Here is a 22,908-nt window from a genome sequence, read left to right as displayed (position 1 = left end):
CATAGCCTGCATCCCATCAAGAGATAAGGTTACAAACCACAACCCGACAGAACAAGACACTGACCCAAGAGTGAAACTGACGGTGAATGCTTCGAAAATCTAAATGTTTGTGTTTACTAACCCAGATAAAAAAAAAAAATTCTCGAATCAAATCTAAATCGCGCAACGGGATGGAATTTCGGAAAAAAAAATGAATGCCAAAGTGAATTTAGTTGATCTTATTAACGAAGTGAAATTTCCTGGCAGGTCTGTGATTCCAACCCCGGTCACACTAAGTGAAATCGATTCTGTACACTTTCAAGACGCTATGATTTACTTTCGTTACGTACTGCTTTTCAAAACTTTACTTTCTGAGTACCAACAATACTATTGAAGTTACTATACTACATAGTTTTAAAATAATTAGCTTTGCACTGGACAATGAAAGATTTTGTTTCGACTCGCACGCTTTATTTACACTAACTTTCTGTATGATAAGAGATAACAGGAGAATACATTAAAAAAAAAAAAAATCGCAAAGGTTGGAAATTGAGGAAAATTCTTGACATAGCTGAATGGGTAAGTCCATCATTGCATTACATACTCTCTTCACATATCGTGAACAATTCCACATACGTTTGGTTTAGGAAAAAAAAAAACATTTTGAAAATAAGGACATTTACTACCATCACCACATGAGCCTTGTACTACACAGGTATCACTTATTACGGCTGTGTGCTACATGCTTTACTTTCTTTTCTTAGTATTCTCTCTTCAGATACCGCTGTGGAGGTGGGGTCAGCGCGGAGGATTTATACCGACAAGGTGACCTCCCTTGTATGAGCTCAGACCTAATCCACTTAGATTCCCACAACAAAAACATTTTCCTTTGAGATAATACATACACTAGATACATCTACATGAAAAGAAAGTACACTTAACCTAGTCCCTAGCCTAACTATCTAACTAACTTAAACTAAAACATATAAAATCACTTTATTCAACAGATTAATAATATAGCACACACCCTGCTTCTTACCGAGGACGTATGGGACGTCGACCATTCAGCTCTGCTTTTGTATATTGTTAAAATAAAAAAAAAAGTCTTAAACTATGCGCTTAAAATTCGAATTTCTGGTTTCTGGTGAAAGGAATTTAAAATACATAACGAACGTGTTGTTGTCGACGAGCATCTCCCATTACCAATAGCTATGCAAGCACCCTTATTATCGATGTGAGCCGAAACTTTATATACATTTTGTCTCATCGTATTCAAACTACAGTGAAGGTGAGCACAAACCAGAGAATGGATTTAATTATGTAATATAGCAGTACGGAAAATAATAAAATAAAAAAAAAATATATGAGATTACATATTCAAAATATAATTTTGGGGGTGAAATGTATGTTCTCGAGAGTACACACATTTCTTGGACTGTTGGTAACAAACATCCACACTGAAACTCCAAAAGAACAATTTTTACCCCCCTCCATTGAACGAGTGTTTTACGTCACCTCGCAGATTTTGTACATTGTATAACTTAGGGAAAACTACGCAGCGTTTAGCACATTTTATAAAACATCACAACACTAAAAGAATAAGCCATGACGAAATCCGATAATATAGAAATTTTGCAGGTTAGTACGTCCGAAAACAACTACTTGGATTTTCTGCTTACACACTTATTCGTTTATTCCCTCCATGGAAAATAGAATACTAGTTCCTCTCCTACCTGATTAGTCCGGGTTTGGTAATTTTGAAGAAATAACTTACACCACCGCTATAACTGAGCGGTTTTTCGGTGTTCAAAAAAAGGTATGGGAATCCTCCTTCGAATCCAGGCGACTGAGCTGCACCAACACAATGGCTTACGTCAACCACTCACACCCTGACGTATGAATTTTGCTCTCACAACTGTAGCTTCATCGTCCATTGAGCACAGCAAAACACTCTCAGTATACCCAGACTGCCCAAAGACATCAAAGGTATCAATTATTTTGTGTCGTAACCTTTAAATACTTCTGTTTTCACGTTTTTTTTTATGGACGGAGATTATCGTACGTCCATCACTAAACACCGCTTCCGGTAAAGACAATGACAATGGGAAGAAGATCCCTAATTGGAGGTTCATTGTGACGTAACTATACGATGATAGGTGTATCTATCAAGATCAAAGAAGCCGAAAAATCTCAACCACACCTGTGATTGCGGAAGATCCAATCACAGATAATTTAGGTTAAACAAAGAGATGCTTCAAGAAGCTACTATGGCTGACTTTACAAATGAAAAATTTTAAAGAAGATTTTTGAAATAAAAATTTTGAATTCTTTCGAAGATCCCCAAAGCCAAAAATATGAAAGAAAATTGACTGGAAAGGACTAAATACGACCAGAAATTACCTTATTTCCTAAAATAATATTATATTTTAGCTAAATATACGAATAATTATTCAATGTAAAGATATTACTATATATTTCCCTCTAAATATACTAAAATCATTAGTTCAAGGAACTTAACGCAAATTTTTGCGGTCTACTTCAAATCAAGTCATTGATTAATTATATATTAAAAATAAAATTTTAATAAATATTAAATTCATATATACACTGGTTGCCCAAAACTTCCGGGCCATGTTACATTATACGATGTATAAGGTAACATCCTCCGGGAGCTTCGGAAAAAAAAAAACTAACTTAGAAGTCCTAAGTTAAGCTCCTTTTTTTTTCTCTAACCTAACATTTTATTCATAAAATACACTAATGCAATGCAATCAATATAGGAAATGTTTGGAAAATTTTTCAGAGACCTTAATCCTAACAAAGAATTTATAACTACACTAAACGAACGAAAAGAAAATTGGACACAAAAATAGACTCAAAACAAACAAAAATTACCTTAATCAAAATTTAACCTACGATTCTCTTTCCTTTTTTTTCTCGACTATGTTTTGTTTCTGTTCAACCTCCCAACAGCTCTCTCTTCTTTTCTTCAGAGCATCGAAATAATTTGAGATTATCGAAACTCTGCGTGCCAATATTTTCTCCTTTTAAACTTTGTAATCTCGCTGAATTTCTAGTTATAGCGGAAACAATGTATGGTCCCACATAGGTATCCATAAACTTGGCAAATATTTTCTTTGGTATCGATGACACGTGATGTGTTTTAACCATTACCAATGAGCCTTCAGTAATGGTATCCTGATGTTTCTGCTGTTTACGTTCTTTCTTGGGCACCGTCGCTGGACTAGATATGACGAGTTTCTTGTCTTCACTGACAGGAAGTGACTCTTTTGGCCAGATAAAATTCTCCTTGAAGCTCTTGGACGCAGAGTAGCATAGGAAACGCTCTGCCGGTGTGCATCCAAGTGCATCACACCAGGAATGGTTACACAAATCTTGGGCGGCTTTTAGAAAGGTACTCCATTTGGATTGATTCTCGCTACAATAGAGGCGGAGAATGCGGTGGAGGTCACGATGTCTGCGTTCGATAATGCCATGGGAGGAAGGATGGTATGGCGTGGTAAGTATGTGCTTGATTCGATGTTTTTGACAAAATTCTCGCCAGACGCGCGACAAGAATTGCGGACCTTGGTCACTCACCAAATACTTAGGATAAGGTAGTTGATAGTAATATCTCTTCTCGAGGACAGCCACAATCTCCCTCGTGTGAGCCGTCCTAAGGGGGAAGAAACACACGAAGCGACTGTAGACGTCCAGGATAGACAAGATATACTTATAACCCTGACTCCTAGGAAGGGGCCCGACCAGGTCGAGGCATTGTTTCTCGAAGGAAGCAGAGGCCTCAACATGGCAGGGTTCCTTTCTGATCACCCTGTACGAGTACTTAGTTCGTGCACAAGGAAGGCATTCTTGAATATACTTAGTAAAAGTCGCACGCATACTTTTCCAGTGAAACATGGCCTTAGCGAACGACAAACATCGCTTCACACCAAAATGGCCTTTGTTGTGAATCGCCGAAACAATATTTTCCACCAAGCTGGCAGGAATGACCAGCAGCCAAACAGAATTTTGAGAATTTCTAATATAAACTAAATGATTCTCCACACGTATCCTGTCATTGTCTCGAGAATCCTTCCAAATGGCGTGTAGCTTTCTACAATACGGATCTTTCCGCTGTTCGCGTCTCAGTTCCGCGACATCCAAGAGGTCAGCGTCCTCCGCGGTCAAAAAATTTATAAAATGATCCTCTTCTGCCTCAGGAATTTCTGGAGGATAACGGCTCAATAGATCAGCGATTTCATTGTCAGAGCCTTTGATGTGAACAAACTGCAGATCGAAACGTTGCAGTTTGAGCAGAAGACGAGTAGTTCGAGCATCGAGATTTCTCAAACTAAAAGCATATGTGACTGCAGCATTGTCACAGTGGACCGTAGTCCGTCGACCCAAAATGAAGTAGGAGAACTTCTCGCAGAGGAAAAGAACAGCTGCCAATTCTAACTGGAAAACTGACAAGGAGGCCTCATGCGGTTTTATTCGCCGACTCGCGTACGCAATAACCTCCGGGTCATCCTGTCCCGGGGGAAATTGAGCCACGTAGCCAGCCAATGACTCCGCAGAGGCATCACTGAACAGATGAAAATCCAAATTGAAATCCGGTTGAGCAAGAGCAGGAGGACTACTTAGAAGTTCTTTTAGGTGATTGAACTTTTCTAACAACTCCGAAGAGTATTCTATCTTCCGGTCCTTCTTAAGAAGATCGTAAAATGGAGCAGTTAAACCTGCGAAGTTTTGAAAATGTCGCTTTCGCCATCCCACGAGACCAAGAAATCTCCGTAGAGCCTTCTTAGTTCGTGGAAGGGGAAAGTGACGGATGGCCTCATTACTTTTAGGATTTATTTTTACAGAAGATCCTGAAACAAGATGACCAAGAAAAGGAATTTCGAATTTGAAGAAGTTGCATTTTCGAAAATTGAGAGAAAGGTTAGCCGAACGAAGAGTGTTGAAGACCTTTTCTAAATGCTGGAAATGTTCGTCTATGGAAGATGAAAAACAAAGTACGTCGTCCAGGTAAACTATAAGAAAATTTTTGAAGGTTTCTAATCCAAAAAAGGTGTGCATGACAGACTGGAAAACCGCTGGTGATGATTTCAAACCCATTGTTAAACGAGTCATTTGATACTGACGTCCTTTGTAAACAAAACTAACATATTTGTAAGAGTCTGGATGGATCGGGACACTATGATATGATTGCGTACAGTCCAACGAGGTGAAAATGGTTGCACCACTGACTCGCGCGATTAGATCGGAGATCGGCTCGACCTGAATCTTTGGTGCAATCACACGCTCATTGATACCACGCAAATCAATCACGGGCCTTAGCTCTCCAGACGCCTTACGCACAATATGTACAGGGCATCTGTATGGTGAAGGACCTTCCACGATAATCCCAAGTTTTACCCACTTATCTAAGACCTCCTCAAACTCTTTTTGAAGATGAATGGGTACAGGATACAACTTTCCTACCACCGGGAGGTCGTCGGAAAGCTGTATTCTATACGGCTCGACCTTTATGATACGGGGATTCTCTGTGAAGAGACACCTGAATCGAACTAATAAAGAAAATAACCTCTCCTGAGAATCCGAATCGAGATCGGTTCTCTGAGAAACAAAGTTCCGAAGTTCCTCCTTCGTGACCGATGGCTGAAACAAAGAGTCGTCCTCTTTATCTGAAGTTAATTCGGCGACAGTAACCTGGCAACAATGCTGCTGTTCCATGTCAATAGAGATGGTCTGTCCCGAGTCTGACTGAAGCAAAATTTCTTTAGACTTACAATTTAAAGAAAGGTTATACCGAACGAAAAACGGAAATCCTAAAATACAGTGTGCTTTTAATTTCTGGACAACATAGACTGGGACTTCAAACACACAACCTTGGATAGTGAAGTTTAAGATCTGGAAACCTTTAACTTGGAATGATTCGTCTCCTGCAAAACCTTTTAAAGAGATATTAGTTTTCGGTCGAAGTTTGGCAGAGGGATAGATCTCTTTTATTCGCCTCCAAGCATCTCCCGAGAGCAAATTCGTATCCGCTCCAGAATCTAGGATACAGACCAAAGATAACTCTCCTACCGAACAAGTTAGAGTGGGTGAGGGATAGGATAAGAGAACACTCCTTTCCGCACTGGAGTCACACTCCCTCTCGTCTATCACGAAACGAACCGAGAACAGAGGCGTGCCCGATTTGTTTCCCCGAATTCCGGAAGTTACCAAAACATCTAATTTTGAATTTTGAGGTTCGAAATTGACTACTGGACAGGTTGATGCCAAACAAAAATTTTGATGTTCCGTTATCGGACTTTCTTCTTTTTGGGGAGTTGAGGAATTCATATCGCAGTCCACACTCTCCCCTAATGAGGGCTGCGACATGCATTTCCCGAACTATTCCCATTCGCTTCAGATGACTGCGCCATCGGCGGCATGAACGTCGTATACGGTGAAGGCCAACCAGTGGACATAGCCATGTTCACCGCTGGGGAAGGAGTGGATGTGGGAGTTGCCACTCCTCCTCCAGGAGGCAAATTCGGCATGTATCCCGGATAGGCTTGTGCTCCCGGTATGTGGTTCGAACTCGGCGCGCACTGTTGGGATGCACCTCGATGACATCCAAAGTTCATTGCTCCCGATTGGTAGTTAGGATTGGAAACATATGGAACATTCTGGTTTCCGTTCCCCCAGTTTTGCCTTCGGTTGTTGTTGTGCCAGGGTCTTCTAGCCTGAAAATTTCTTCTTCGACCTCGGTTCCCCAAGAATTGATTGCCATTTCCATTTTTCTTGGCATCACCATTCTTCTTTACTTCGTCCTCCTCCGTCTGCGACGAAGTGTCTTTAGTCTGTTGCGCCTTTCCGTTCTTTTCGGTCTTTTTCCCAATCTTGGCCTGCCGAATGTGCAGACGCTTAAATTTCTTATCTGTTACTGGTTCCATAGGTTCCGGATGACCTTCTATTTCGGCTATCTTAACAATCAGATGCTGGATATTCTTGGGCTCCACGGCTCGCAACAATCTAGCATCTCCAGCTGGCAGACAATCTAGGACTATTTCAATGAGTTCTGTCTCATCTGGATGTTGTGCCACCGCATAGTATTCGGCTATGACCTTCCAGGCAAAGTCAGTTAGCCGGTTATACTTGGACCGGTCAAATTTCATTCCTTGTATGAATTTCTTCTGCAGGCGTTCCATCCTGGCCGAGAAGTAGTGTTCCTTAAATAGACGCACAAAGTCCGCATAACTGCTGATGTCTTTGCAGACCGTTTGGTACCAAGTCTTGGCCCCAGCCGACAAACAACACGGTACCAAAACCATGCGTTCGTATTCCGACGCAGAGATTATCTTAAACGCCTGTTCTAAACTTTCAAGAAAAGACCTGGCCAAACCATATTCTCCAGTGAAGTTTGGTAAGTGATTTAGCTCCGACAGCCTTAAATTTAACGCCCTATTTCCAGAACATCCCTCATATCTGCTGGAATTCAGGGGAGAGTTGCAGCCAATCACAGGGCTCTTTGCATTATTATGATTTTGTCCAAAATTCGAATAAGAAGTATAATTTGGTCCAAAAGGTAAGTTGCTTGGCATCGATACCACTGCGTGACTACATACTCCCTCCGGAATTCCAACAAACGAAGGAGTCCTATCTGCAACAGTACTGGACACTACATGACTTAAGCTACATACATTGGAAGTCGAGACCGAAGCCTGAGACCACGTCAATAAAGGATTTAAAGCCCTAGAGGCAACCTGACCACTCACGATATCCCCACAGGCGGGACTGGAATTGTTCGTAACCAACGAATGTGAATTTAAGTCAAACGGCCAGACATTCTTAGTGTGAACTCTGGTCGGCTGACAGACAGAGACTGTCACCGTTGGGACAGTACGAGTCTCCCCAACCGAAGAGACTGGTACATCCACTCGGGTGTCAGAGTCTGTTCCGTCAGAGTCAACCCCGTCACAACCAACAAAGTCACGTGACCGCTTGCGACCGGCACGACCTGGTTTACTTTGCTCCTGATCCTTCACCAAAGTTTGGATCTTAGCCTCGAGTACGTCATAAGATTTCCGGGTGCTCGACTCGAGATGCGATAGTTCTTTAGCGAGCTGATCACATCTGCGATTTTGCTTTTCTACTGACAACCGGAGATTCTCCTCAACGGTGTCCACCCGCGTTGTTATCGTATCATGAAATTCCCCCACCGAAGTGTATAAATCGCGAACTTCGTTACGGAGGTCCGATACGTCCTTGTTTACATTTTCGACTCTTTCATTTACAATTTGCTCCATTTCCGACTTTAACATATCAAATTTTTGATTCATCGCGTACAAATTATTATCTACCTTTTCAAATCTTTGGTTCATAATACTGTCAACCTTTTCAAATTTTTGGTCCATAATACTGTCAACCTTTTCAAATTTTTGGTCCATAATACTGTCAACCTTTTCAAATTTTTGGTCCAAAGTTAAAGTTAAAGTTTGACTAAAACGTTCTAACATTTTCGCAAGGTCTGTCACGGATGCAGGGGAACCTGCAGTTCCGACACTCTCTCCACCGTTGTGTAAGAGTTTCTCTCCCGTGTCGTGCGTCGCGGTGTTCCGTTCACTTCCACTTTCCTGTGACTTGGAAAGCGATTGCACAGTCAGCTGTTTGGCCACACACGTTTTACAAAACCAGGGCTCACTACACTTATTCAATTCTTCTACCTGCTCGTCGGTTATATCATAGCACTGTGCATGCACCCATCCAGAACAACCGTCACAATACACACTGAAGCCCTGTATTTCCTCACTACAACACACATATTCATCCGGGCTACGGGATTCAGTACTTGACCTGCTACCAGCAGACATCTCCATTTCATATAAATTGTTTTCCCCAAGTTACACATATACAAACTCAAGAGTGACTACACATCGTTCAAGGAGTCGTTTGTCACAACAGTCCCCATTACATTACACTGCTCTTTCAATACGATTCACTTAGCACTCGCGAAAGATTGAAATAACAGATCCTGGCTGTGGAACGCCAATTTTACAAAAAAAAAAAAAGTCATATAAAATAAATAAATAAAATAAAAATGTAAAAATAAAAAAAAAATAAAATAATGATGATGATACTGATATTGTGTTTCTGTATGACGTTCACTTTCCTTAAGACTATGATTGCGTGAATGTGTCACTGATTGCTGAACGCGAACCCACCGGGCCCAGACGGGCAAGCTGTCAACACTCACTGACCCATCCACTACACCAATCATCTCCGGAAAGTAGAACTCAAATCGTCCCAAAATGTGAAGATTTCTAAGCCTCCCTCATTCTCACTCGCAGTCCAGCATCCCGATCCGCAGGTCATAGCCTGCATCCCATCAAGAGATAAGGTTACAAACCACAACCCGACAGAACAAGACACTGACCCAAGAGTGAAACTGACGGTGAATGCTTCGAAAATCTAAATGTTTGTGTTTACTAACCCAGATAAAAAAAAAAATTCTCGAATCAAATCTAAATCGCGCAACGGGATGGAATTTCGGAAAAAAAAATGAATGCCAAAGTGAATTTAGTTGATCTTATTAACGAAGTGAAATTTCCTGGCAGGTCTGTGATTCCAACCCCGGTCACACTAAGTGAAATCGATTCTGTACACTTTCAAGACGCTATGATTTACTTTCGTTACGTACTGCTTTTCAAAACTTTACTTTCTGAGTACCAACAATACTATTGAAGTTACTATACTACATAGTTTTAAAATAATTAGCTTTGCACTGGACAATGAAAGATTTTGTTTCGACTCGCACGCTTTATTTACACTAACTTTCTGTATGATAAGAGATAACAGGAGAATACATTAAAAAAAAAAAAAATCGCAAAGGTTGGAAATTGAGGAAAATTCTTGACATAGCTGAATGGGTAAGTCCATCATTGCATTACATACTCTCTTCACATATCGTGAACAATTCCACATACGTTTGGTTTAGGAAAAAAAAAAACATTTTGAAAATAAGGACATTTACTACCATCACCACATGAGCCTTGTACTACACAGGTATCACTTATTACGGCTGTGTGCTACATGCTTTACTTTCTTTTCTTAGTATTCTCTCTTCAGATACCGCTGTGGAGGTGGGGTCAGCGCGGAGGATTTATACCGACAAGGTGACCTCCCTTGTATGAGCTCAGACCTAATCCACTTAGATTCCCACAACAAAAACATTTTCCTTTGAGATAATACATACACTAGATACATCTACATGAAAAGAAAGTACACTTAACCTAGTCCCTAGCCTAACTATCTAACTAACTTAAACTAAAACATATAAAATCACTTTATTCAACAGATTAATAATATAGCACACACCCTGCTTCTTACCGAGGACGTATGGGACGTCGACCATTCAGCTCTGCTTTTGTATATTGTTAAAATAAAAAAAAAAGTCTTAAACTATGCGCTTAAAATTCGAATTTCTGGTTTCTGGTGAAAGGAATTTAAAATACATAACGAACGTGTTGTTGTCGACGAGCATCTCCCATTACCAATAGCTATGCAAGCACCCTTATTATCGATGTGAGCCGAAACTTTATATACATTTTGTCTCATCGTATTCAAACTACAGTGAAGGTGAGCACAAACCAGAGAATGGATTTAATTATGTAATATAGCAGTACGGAAAATAATAAAATAAAAAAAAAATATATGAGATTACATATTCAAAATATAATTTTGGGGGTGAAATGTATGTTCTCGAGAGTACACACATTTCTTGGACTGTTGGTAACAAACATCCACACTGAAACTCCAAAAGAACAATTTTTACCCCCCTCCATTGAACGAGTGTTTTACGTCACCTCGCAGATTTTGTACATTGTATAACTTAGGGAAAACTACGCAGCGTTTAGCACATTTTATAAAACATCACAACACTAAAAGAATAAGCCATGACGAAATCCGATAATATAGAAATTTTGCAGGTTAGTACGTCCGAAAACAACTACTTGGATTTTCTGCTTACACACTTATTCGTTTATTCCCTCCATGGAAAATAGAATACTAGTTCCTCTCCTACCTGATTAGTCCGGGTTTGGTAATTTTGAAGAAATAACTTACACCACCGCTATAACTGAGCGGTTTTTCGGTGTTCAAAAAAAGGTATGGGAATCCTCCTTCGAATCCAGGCGACTGAGCTGCACCAACACAATGGCTTACGTCAACCACTCACACCCTGACGTATGAATTTTGCTCTCACAACTGTAGCTTCATCGTCCATTGAGCACAGCAAAACACTCTCAGTATACCCAGACTGCCCAAAGACATCAAAGGTATCAATTATTTTGTGTCGTAACCTTTAAATACTTCTGTTTTCACGTTTTTTTTTATGGACGGAGATTATCGTACGTCCATCACTAAACACCGCTTCCGGTAAAGACAATGACAATGGGAAGAAGATCCCTAATTGGAGGTTCATTGTGACGTAACTATACGATGATAGGTGTATCTATCAAGATCAAAGAAGCCGAAAAATCTCAACCACACCTGTGATTGCGGAAGATCCAATCACAGATAATTTAGGTTAAACAAAGAGATGCTTCAAGAAGCTACTATGGCTGACTTTACAAATGAAAAATTTTAAAGAAGATTTTTGAAATAAAAATTTTGAATTCTTTCGAAGATCCCCAAAGCCAAAAATATGAAAGAAAATTGACTGGAAAGGACTAAATACGACCAGAAATTACCTTATTTCCTAAAATAATATTATATTTTAGCTAAATATACGAATAATTATTCAATGTAAAGATATTACTATATATTTCCCTCTAAATATACTAAAATCATTAGTTCAAGGAACTTAACGCAAATTTTTGCGGTCTACTTCAAATCAAGTCATTGATTAATTATATATTAAAAATAAAATTTTAATAAATATTAAATTCATATATACACTGGTTGCCCAAAACTTCCGGGCCATGTTACATTATACGATGTATAAGGTAACACCGCCATATGTTATGATATAGGCCAAGTGGATTTTTTTTTTATTTTTGTACAAATATATGAATGGGCATTCGTATTTACATATGTTGTAAACATGGTCAATACCTCAACTCCAAGAGAAGGAAATCGTGGATCGTCCGTGGATACAGCAGGACGTTGCTTCAGCCCATTTTGCTCTCCAGGTGCGTGATTAACAATTTACAGACTTCTGAATTGGGTGAGGTTCCTTCCCCATTGAAATGGCCTACACTGAGCCCGGACCTTTAACACCAGGCAACTCATTGTGGGAAATAATAAAGTCATATGTCTCTTACAAAGAATTGCTCTGAAATATGGAGGAAGCTTCTCGAACGATAGATTCTTAGATGCTCTGCAACATGTTGAGAAGAAAGTAGAGACGCACGCACCTATGTGTACAGCACGATGGAACAAACAGATCCACTAGATACAAAGTTCGTATATGTAGGCGCTCAACTAGAGAATATACTAAATAAATAAACTAGAATGGCACTGATATCGCTGCCTGTGATACTCAAACCTAGGGATACGAGGACTTTTTCGTCACTCTGTACACACACAGCTTAGTGACTTCTTTATTAGTTAGTTAAAACCATGCCCGTCTTAGTTAAAGCCATGCCCGTCTTCATCAGCCTAAAATAGAACTAAAATAATCTGTGAACTGCATTTATTAGATCATCTACTCATTCACTGCTTCACCTTCTGCAATAGCATCATTTTTCTGAAGAAAAATGTAGAGATGGACCTCAAATAGACTGCTAAATTCGTAACAAGGAATTTAATGCAGGACTGTGCTCTGAATAATTCTTCTTTTTCCTCAGTGCCGAGGCTATACAGTTAGTCCTAGACCCACCGACTTGGGTTACGAGCGTCCGGTCGTAAGTTGGCAGGTAGTAGTCTACTATACAATACAATATAAAATACAATTTTGATTAGTTAATCGCCGCCCAACGATTTATTCTGAGGTTACACTGGATCAAATTCGCACAAAATTTTGGTCGTAAAAACTATCAAATTAATTTATGTTCATAGACACGGTTACAATACTTCCGTCCCATTTACATTAATAAGCGTCTGTTATTATTTATCTTCCCATTACAAGTCATTGGTATCCATCTAACTTCTATAACAGGTAGTAAGTGCGGATAAGTTAAATCAGTCGTAAGTTGACAAATAACTGTACGTAGGGACGTACGCAGAGGGTGTCCTGAACCACCCTAAAAAAACACGACTTGTTATAAATCTAATCTAATTTTACAGGTGATTTTGAAACTTTTAATACAATTTATCTTCATATTGAATTTGGAATTCCCTGAAAACTTTGGACTCTTCCCGAAATAAATACCTATATAAGGCCTACGTCCCTGAGTGTACGTATATGAGATGAACCTAGGATTTATCTAACTTCAGGTGTACGTGAACCCTGCTTTTCGGCATAGATGACTAACGATGCAGAAAATCCGCAGAAGGGAGACATTGAAAGCAGCCCATCTTTCGTGTTCTGATGCGTTGGTGTAGGCTTTTGTCCCATTGTACGCTCTTGATCCAGTTAACTACTCTTGCTCCATTGTACGCTCTTGTTCCACTTAATGCTCCAGCTTTGATCACATTATCAAATTTTAATTTGTGCATTTAATACTCTTCCATTTGGTTTTTCTAAATGACTGTCACACTTCATTGCTATGGAAATCAATGTAAATCAAAGAGTTATCAATACTAAAGTTATCCCAAAGTATAGTTAAGAAAGTTAAATTGTTATCAACAGATTATAAGAAAAAAATTGGCAATTGCAGTTTTAACTTACGAAAATTCCGGCTAACTATATTCTTCGCAAATTCCTTCGTGTGACGTCATAAGAAGCAGCCTAGCCGAGCACTAAACAGAAAACGACATTACCGTAAGCTCTATGACACTTTTGTGTTTCTTAATAACTGAATTAATTGATAGTAGCCTAATAAGAACTGAAGATTATTTTTCTAATTTTTTCTTTTTCTAATTACAGGCTCTTCATCATGACACACGCCACTCTTCTCGTAGCAGCAAATTCATCATCTACGTCAGCGTCTTCGTCGTCGTCATCGAACGGTAATAGGGAATATCCTCTTGAGGTAAGATAATATGTATTTTCCTTATTTACAATTAAAGGTGTATGTCTCACCATTAGAAGACTAACTACAATAGATACAATCTTCTAGTTAACAGTGTGTTTTCCTACATACACAGTGCATAAGTAACAATTTCTTACAGAAAAATAAAAGCTGTCAATCAGGTGCACATTCAGAATAGTTGGGAAGGGTCCAATAGTACAAGCCACTACGTTTATGTAGAGTACGTTTGTTTTATCTTGGCACGCTTCCCGCCTAAAGAATGGATCTGTCTGCAACGTGTTCTTGCCACGCCGCACTTAAGTTGCGAGATACAATACACTAGGAAACACAGCAAAACGCCACACCACTCACAAGTCACTGTAACATATATGTTCGCGTGTGGCAACTAAGCACTTCAAATACCCGCCATAAAGCAATGGCCTCATTTGATGGGCTAGCTGATAACTAACGTCACCTACACGACAAAGCCAATAATACGGCTATTGGATTAAAACGTTCACGTGAATGCTAGCAGACTTTAAAAGCCAACCAAGTGCACTGGCGGGAAGCGTGCCAAGATAAACGTAGTCTAGTATTGAACGGGTATTATTCTGCACCCTACTTGTAAAATACTTCTACCTAAATTTTCATGAAAAAGATGATAGAACTATTTGGTCTAGGAATTAATTCGTGCGGGTGGACAAGAGATGGCGCAACGAACGGAGCGTCCCACAGTTCCGTGTATCCACACATGTGTTGCAAACCCCTGTCATCGCGTATCGTTCGTAGTATAGGGCAGTGGATTAAAGCGTCAACAACACCAGTTTGTAGTTAAGTGAACATGGCGCAATTTGTGCCTGATAAAGTGTTTTTGCGGGGTGTCCTGCTGCATTACTTTAACATGCAGAAAAGTGCGACTGAAAGTCATCGTATTTTGTTGGAAGTGTGTGGTGACCATGCTCTAGCTGAGCGAACGTGTCAGAAGTGGTTTGCACGGTTTAGAAGTGGTGATTTCGGCTTGGCAGACCAAGAGCGAGCTGGACAGCCAAAAAAATTTCAAGACGAAGAATTGACAGCATTGCTCGAGCAGGATTCGTGTCAAACGCAGGAACAACTTGCAGCAGCATTAGGCGTTGATCAAACAACAGTCTCCAAACGCTTGAAAGCCATGGGAATGATTCAAAAGATGTCACATTGGGTTCCACATGAATTGAAAGACAGAGACGTTGAAAGACGAAAAACCATTTGCGAATTGCTGCTTTAACGACAGAGCAGAAAGGGGTTTCTGCATCGAATTATTACGGGTGATGAGAAGTGGATCCATTACGAGAACCCTAAACGAAAAAAGGCCTGGGTGAAACCAGGTGAACCAGGTCCATCACAACCAAAACGAGATATTCACTGTGCAAAGGTTATGCTGTGCATATGGTGGGATATGAAAGGTGTGGTGTACTACGAGCTGCTGCAACCGGGTGAAACTATGAATGGAGAACGTTATCGACGACAATTAATGCGTTTGAAGCAAGCTCTGGCCAGAACACGACCAGAATGGGAGAACAGACATGATAAACTTATTGTTCAACATGATAACGCTCGCCCACATGTCCCAAAACCGGTCAAAACCTATTTAGAAAATGTCGGATGGGAAGTTTTATCCCACCCGCCGTATTCACCAGACGTTGCTCCTTCGGACTACTACTTGTTCGATTGCATGAACAACGATTTGATTGGACAGCGGTTTACTTCTTCAGAAGATATCGAAACATGGGTCTCTGATTGGATCGCTTCCAAGGATGAGGACTTCTTTCGCCACGGAATCCGTACATTACCTGACAGATGGGCGAAAGTGGTAGCTAGCGATGGACAATATTTTTCTTAAGGTATTTATGTATTTTGTGTTTGTACTACAGCTTCAATGTGTGCGTACCAACCGCACGAATTAATTCCTAGACCAAATAGACTGTTTTTATAAGAGTAAGAGTGCAGATGAAGTGTAAAATCAAATGAAATATCTATGCTACATCAATCTTTCCCTGTTAAACAAGTATAGTTTTATTAAGAAAGTGTACAAATGTGTGCTGCGTTAGGAAGTTTTCTTTTTGAGGGAGGAGAATCCAGACCTGGTGGTCTCTTTCCCCCCTGGGTGGGGCCTCTGGTATCAATTATTATTGGGAATGAATGACACTTCTAGCGCCACAAGAGTTTTTTTTTTTCCTTATTTCGATTTTCTTAAACCTATGCAAGGCAATTTACACACAAGTACGCTATTTTATTCAGCTCGATATGTTCTATTGACTGATTTACTGTATATGTCTTATCTTTTAGACTATGTTTTAGTTAAGCAAAAATTAAAGTTTAAGAACTAAAAATAATTTTGGGTCGTATCTCATTAGTCAACGTATATACTATTACTATTTATAGTGTCGTTATCGATTGATATCTCTCTCACTTTTCAACATTTTTTCTCTCGTTAAGCACTAATAATATTGAATTTTTTATTTTAGCTTAATAATAATATAGAAAAAAAAAGTCAGAATTCTTTGGGGTACCAGAAGTTCTCAAGTCGAATACAGGGTTTGCATAAATGATTCATTCTTTTTAAAAAGGCTATATTTACAAAAGTATTACACATACACACATGAAAGATATATGAAAGGAACCACAAACTCACCGACTTTATTAACCCTCTACAAATGTTCAATATGTGCTCCTTTGGTGACACGACACACGTCCAGATTCCGTCCTTTTTCTTTTTCTTGCTTTCCTTGTTAAGACCTCAAACTTATTCTGTTTGGACTTTGCTTATCAAAAGGTTTCTAGCACTGCCTTACTGCCCGAAAATCTAAAAATCAGGGTGAGGGTGTTGGCAATGCCCTCCTATCCCACTGACGCCCCTGTTTAGCGACTGTCATATAAAACTATTCCACGCCCTTTCACGGAATTTTAGTTACATTTGTTTCGGACTCTTGACTGCGAAGATATTACGCTTTAAAATACAATTCATTTGCTGATCAAAACTAAACTTTATTGAAAATGAACTTGGGTTCATTGTGCTCTGAACGCCTCAAATATTACTTTTCTTCAATAAATTATTGACTTTAAAAAATAACCAATTACATGGACTTGCACAAAATGTTCTAAACTTAGCACAACATGAAGTGTGCTTCAAACTTTACTTTTCGAAAATGTATTATTTTAAAATAATTTTATTAGCATCAATGTTCTGAAATAGTAATCATATTTTGCAACTAAAATCTCATCCACTTCCACGAAACACGAGCTTAGCCCCTAAGGTCATAATTAGGAAATTTTCAGAAGAAGTAACTTCGTAATGAGTTGTTTTAGGGCTAAAATAACCGCACAAGCGTGTTTCTCATAAATGTCTACCCTTAAAATATGTAATATGACTCCCTTTGTATTTGAGATTTCGAATACCAATCAAAGATGATCGCCATGATACTTGATACCGTCATCTGATTTGTCAGACCACCTCCAAGTTTCATCATTGTCCCTCAACCTGTTCCCAATACAGAAGGGTGATGAGGACTTTTGTTTCACCATGTATATTGATAGACTGTGTGAAATCTCCATAGTAGGTAGATTTTAAAATCTACCTAAAAATCTTATTACAACCAAGAAAATATTTATAAGAGTTACTGGCAAGAAGGTGTAATAAAAGGGTGGGTCGTTATATGAAATAAGTTGAGAATTACTAATCTATACTGAAATATTCTGTACCCAACACAGTGTAGTCTTAAACAGGACAAAATAAATGAAAAGGTCTGTTGCAAGTAAAGGATAAAAAGTTTTAACAAATAAGTTATTACATGATTTTGAAATATATGTTTAAAATGATGAGCAAATGCGAGACCAAGACCAATATCCAGGTACTCTTGGTCTTGGTCTTGGTCTTGCACTGGAACCCTTGGTCCCTGCACTGGAAGTCTTGGTTTTGGTCTTGGTCTTGCTTACAAGAGTCTTGCAAGTCTTGCTTCTAAGAAATCTTATGCTTTCCATAAGTAAATTTTACTCTGGATATAAGGGATAATAAATTCTACAATGCGCCAATGGTAACGGAAATATATGTTTCTCTAGTTTACCTTCGTATAAGTATGATGATAGTGCACAATATAGGCTATGACCTTTGACCTATAGGCTATGACCTCTTTCAATGGGTGCCCACACCTCACTACTTATGAGATAAATCACAACGTTTCGTAATCTTTTTATATTTTTTAACAAATACTCCACTGGTTCCCTAACTGGGAAGGCTACCCCTGAGACACATGATAGAAAATCAAGACGGCACAGATTACTGAAAATACCATGAATTGCAAAACTATTTTTACACTTTAAAGGTGTCGGATTTTTTTCCTTTTCAACCATGATTAGCTAATCTTTGTATTGAACAAACTTCCAATTAAATATTGAGATTTTGTTTTACTGATTCCAATTTGTACTCTATGGGTCAGAAACATGGACATTACGCAAAAACGATTAAAATAATTGTAGGCTTTCGAAACATTGACATGGAGAAAAATAGGAGAAAGTTAGCTAGGTTGAACGGAACTGGTGGGGACATTGGCTGAGGAGGAACTGTATTATGAGGGAAGTGCTAGAGGGTATGGTGGAAGAAAAGAGAGGGAGGGGACAAAGAAGACTGTAGTTGAAGGAAGGTGCAGTATTAAAACAGAAAATTGTTGCTTCAAGACGAAGAGACTAGCTGATGACCATCGTACATCGAAGCTTCTCAGTTGCAGCAAGTGACCTGCAGAATAGCTATGATGGTGGTGATGATGATATGTTTAGCAATATTGGCTAAAAGAGAGAGAGAGAAATTAAAATAATAATGATTATAATCAAACCTCTTAATATTTTAGAATAATTTGAGTTAAAACTAAAAACGACTCAACTGTTTATGTCTTCTGTGTAAACTCAATTTATATAAATACTTTTGACCTATATTAGAAATACAAAATAACAGCATCAAACTCCAAATCATTTGAAATAACTGTATAAAATCACTCTCACTTGTGAATGTGAATTACTTATTGTTGTATAATGTTATATCACTCAATCCTCGATGTGCCGTATGGCTAAGGAGGCTAGAAGTTATATTGATAAACAATTATTCAACATATAAGCATCCGCCCATGAAATCAAGCTTGCGGTCACATGCACTAACAAGGGACATCACCCAATTGTCCGGCTCCGATTTCAATGATTTTTTTTTTTTTTTTGCTGATAGAGGACATGTATTCATTACTTGTGATGACAGAAATTTTTGCCATAGTACATGTTTTCTATTTTTCTATAATTTTTAAGAGTTGTGATGTGGTTAATAGAGATTACTGCAGAAGTCCCTTACTACCCTTTGTAAACGGAGTGTTAATGAAAGAACAACTATGTAGATACATATAAGGCTTAGGGGAAGCCGTATGGTACGTATGACCTTGACGGCAGCCATATTGAAATCTGCCGTTTTGAATTAAGGTCAAGTTTTTTAAATGGGAATAGGGTAATATGATACATAATTTGGGGCTAGAATTTAATCAGGAAGACAATGGTGAAGTTAGTTTTAAGATACGCTCGCTTGGGGAAAAGTTACAGGCATATTAATTGTTTGTGCGTAAGTCCCTTATAGGGATGCGCACGAGTGAGTCGAGACAGAATTTTCCTGAGAAAATTCGAGTCGAGACACAGCTCTTCAAATAGAAAAATATACATTTTTCGAGTCGAGACATCACTTTTACATCACATTTTCGAGACGAGACAGCCTCAAATCTTGTCTCGTGCGCATCCCTAGTCCCTTACCTCCGCTTCTAACCCGCGTATTAATGATAATAAGTGGATAAAAGTTTCGGTAATACATATTATGTCTAGTGGGAAGTGATACGGTAAGGATATCGACGGCAGCCATCTTGAAATCCGCCATTTTGAATTAAAGTGAAGTTTGAAAAATGAAAACCATAGTATGTTACACCTCATTTTAATAGCAAATTTTGCCAAAAAAAAACAATGGTATGCTTATTTTTGTTCTATAGTTAACCAGTATGAATTTAAGACTGCTTCTAATGTGCACCAAACGTCCATTATTCAATCTTTCAAATTGGCAACATTCCTAAATTTCACCACATGTTTTAAGATTCCAACTGGCACTTTGCAATTGTTATCAATGTTATGAAAATGTTATTTTGATGTTAATTTTATGAACACACATTAAAAATTTCCAGCGGATGCTTGAGCCTTGGAGCTAAGGCTATACCCATGTAGTCGGCAACTATGGTGTACGAAATTACCGATGTTCAGCACTACTTTCTCTTTAATTTTGGAAGAAGAACATCACTAATATGTTTTGAAATGAAATTTATCTAGTGTAACGCACCACAATTATACACAGAGGCTAAGGAAGAGGGTGATTATGAGAAATGAATAAAATGGTGGAATGAAGAAAGTAGGAGGAAGCAAGAAAACCCCCCACACACGGTGTCTGTCACCAAAAAAGCTCACATAGCGCAAGCTGGGATGGAACCAGGACCCCATGCACCACAGGTGAACGCTCTACTACTGAGCCGGTACTTGTGCAAGACTCTTGCACAAGAGCCTTGGTCTTGCAAGTATGGTCTTGGTCTTTGTCTTGGTCTTGCACCCCTTGGTCTTTTTCGTGGCCTTGCATCGGGATTCCTGCTCTTGGTCTTGGTCTTGCACAAGCCTCGTGCACAAGACTCTTGCACAAACTGCAAGACCAAGGCTCTTGCGCTCATCATCACTAATGTTTAAAATCCTGTTTTGAACTGTTCAAAATGTTTAAAACATGTATTTTTTCGTGTGTGTTTTAAAACATGTTTAAAACATTTTGTTCTTTTTTTTAAAAAAAAAAAGAAAAAAAAACTTTTTTCAACCCTGTGTATATGTATATAATTTAATCCTTATTATAAACACATGCCCATTGATTCATATATGTAAGTTTCGCATTGATCCTCTTTACTGCCTTTAGCAAAGTTTATTATTTTTTTATATATTTAAAATAAAAATTGTTTCAACAACACTGACATGGGACTTCCTAATCTTTGAGACTTAGGAGAAATATATGTATTTTCAGCAGCTCTTCTTTTGAATCTTCAGCTCGGAAGCTTTTTTAACACTTCTTTAAAGGTGTAGAATTTTAAAAAAAATGTATGAGTTGAAGAATATATAAAGATTAAAGGCTATTCTTTAATCTATTGTTTCGCTGCACACTACCACCTTTTTGTTTAGGGCAAGGGAGCGACCAGTCCCGACATCAGAATCCTCCTTTCCACATAGTGTCATGCTAATGGGGTAGACGGTAGTTTAAGCTTTTAATGGTCTCTGTTAACGACATTGTGAAGTGCCAATAGAAGGCTGACGAGCACGTTCTCTCAATTCACTTATGCAGCCTATGTCGTAAACAATGCATTCTCATATAAAAATGTTCTTTAATTCAGTGACACGTACAGGCCTAAGTTATTAGGCGTGGGGCTTTGGAATATTTATGTGTGAATCAAACATGTCACTTACTGCTAAGTTTTCTTTTTTTAAAATCCTCTAATTGACATTTTGTATTTAAAATACTAAGTTGGAAGTTACCCGTTGTCGTCAACCTCTATGGATGAGTCCACCTTAATCATCTAATTAGTGGAGTTTGCAGAATATTTCTCCCGGGGGTACTTTTGATACATTGGGGGATTTAGTGTAGTATTGTAAAAAAACATTGGTAATCCACATTGAAAAAAAATGAAATGAAATCTTTGAGTTTTACGTCCCACGGTTATGCCGGTTAGGCTAAAGGAGACGGTGATGATGAATAATGAATGAAGTGGTGGAATGAAGAAAGTGGGAGGAAACGGGAGAACCCCGAGAAAACCCACGCACACGGTGTTTGTCCACCACAAAGTTCACTTGGCGGGGGATGGGATCGAACCCGGGACCCCAAGCACCAGAGGTGAACGCTCTACCACTGAGCCACCGTTGCCCCAGTAATCCACATTGAGCATAACTGGAGATACGGCCCCAGGGAGCCAACTTCGTTGCTGATGTAATTGTCTCCTTCCAGACCATCCCCCTGAAATCACCACTTCGTCTTATTGATACGTAAACCTTATGGCTAAAGAACAGTCCGAAGTCCATCTATTTTTGAGTGAATGGAAAACTCTTCTGAAAAGTGTTAATTCCCCAATATTGTACTTGAGCATAAAAATATATATTTTGGTGAACCAACATCTGGTGTATAGGTATGTTAATTTTGAAGAAATTGTAATATATCATTATTTCATTTATTATTCACAAGCTAAAATGCCAGTTCCTTCCACAGAAAGAATAAAGTTTAGACAATCCTTTTCAAAGTATATTTGAATTCCCTTTCCCTTACAAACAAACTGTGGAAAAGATAAAAATGTAAATCTGACTGTTCTAACAGCATTTCTTGCTAGGAATGTTGCTTTCGGCTACTTTCTAGAGGATAGTCCAAGTAATGCAAGAAAAAAAAGTTAATAACCTACTTTTCGTACATAATGAAGAAATTTACTGTATTTCCATAATGTCTAGCTACTGTTCCGAGGAATTTAAATATTTAGAAGGGAGAGAACAGAGAACTTGGAAAGAAAGCTTACGCTTAGCTCACCCAGGTGAATGAAACTTTTCTTCCTGTCTTGCGGAAGGAAATACGGGCTAGGTTCATTAAAGTTGAAAAGGCAATCACACCCGAAAACAGTAGAGCTAAAGCTTTTTTTCTCTCTCTCTCTTTTTGGAGAAAAGATAGAAAACTGTGCTGGAAGAATTGGAACCATTTATTTTACACAGTACGAAG

The 22,908-nt window shown here is 38.8% G+C and overlaps 2 protein-coding genes across 3 annotated transcripts in view; one reads left to right on the top strand and one right to left on the bottom strand.

The window, feature by feature from the left end:
- Positions 1-22,908, top strand: part of LOC145677017 (thrombospondin type-1 domain-containing protein 4-like) — a 926,207-nt gene that overhangs the window by 269,931 nt on the left and 633,368 nt on the right. The window contains exon 2 of the mRNA XM_081747728.1: positions 13,997-14,102. Within this exon, the coding sequence (XP_081603854.1) occupies positions 13,997-14,102 (106 nt within the window). The remainder of the gene's footprint in view (positions 1-13,996; positions 14,103-22,908) is intronic.
- LOC145677000 (uncharacterized) lies at positions 6,225-9,148 on the bottom strand. Of its 2 annotated transcripts, none has more exons than XM_081747722.1 (2): positions 8,430-9,148; positions 6,225-8,396 (listed from the first exon to the last, which is right to left on the bottom strand). In XM_081747722.1, the coding sequence occupies exons 1-2, from the start codon at positions 8,844-8,846 to the stop codon at positions 6,348-6,350; spliced, it is 2,466 nt and encodes an 821-aa protein (XP_081603848.1). In that variant the 5' UTR covers positions 8,847-9,148; the 3' UTR covers positions 6,225-6,347. The 2 variants fall into 2 exon arrangements, with proteins under 2 accessions (XP_081603848.1, XP_081603850.1); XM_081747724.1 differs by having other exon boundaries at positions 6,225-8,363.

The sequence above is a fragment of the Thermobia domestica genome, chromosome 2, assembly GCF_964235325.1.
Source record: "Thermobia domestica chromosome 2, izTheDome1.hap1.1, whole genome shotgun sequence".
Classification (NCBI taxonomy): Eukaryota; Metazoa; Arthropoda; class Insecta; order Zygentoma; family Lepismatidae; genus Thermobia; species Thermobia domestica.
Note: the sequence above shows the minus strand (reverse complement) of the source record. Positions and strands in the feature narration are given on the sequence as shown.

What these genes read in the sequence shown, in the direction of transcription:
- LOC145677000 (XM_081747722.1), bottom strand. Translation starts at nt 8,846, where the DNA reads ATGGAGATGTCTGCTGGTAGCAGGTCAAGTACTGAATCCCGTAGCCCG. An exon ending in TGGACCAAAAATTTGAAAAG is followed by an intron (nt 8,397 to 8,429) that starts GTTGACAGTATT and finishes AAATTTGAAAAG; the next exon opens with GTTGACAGTATTATGGACCA.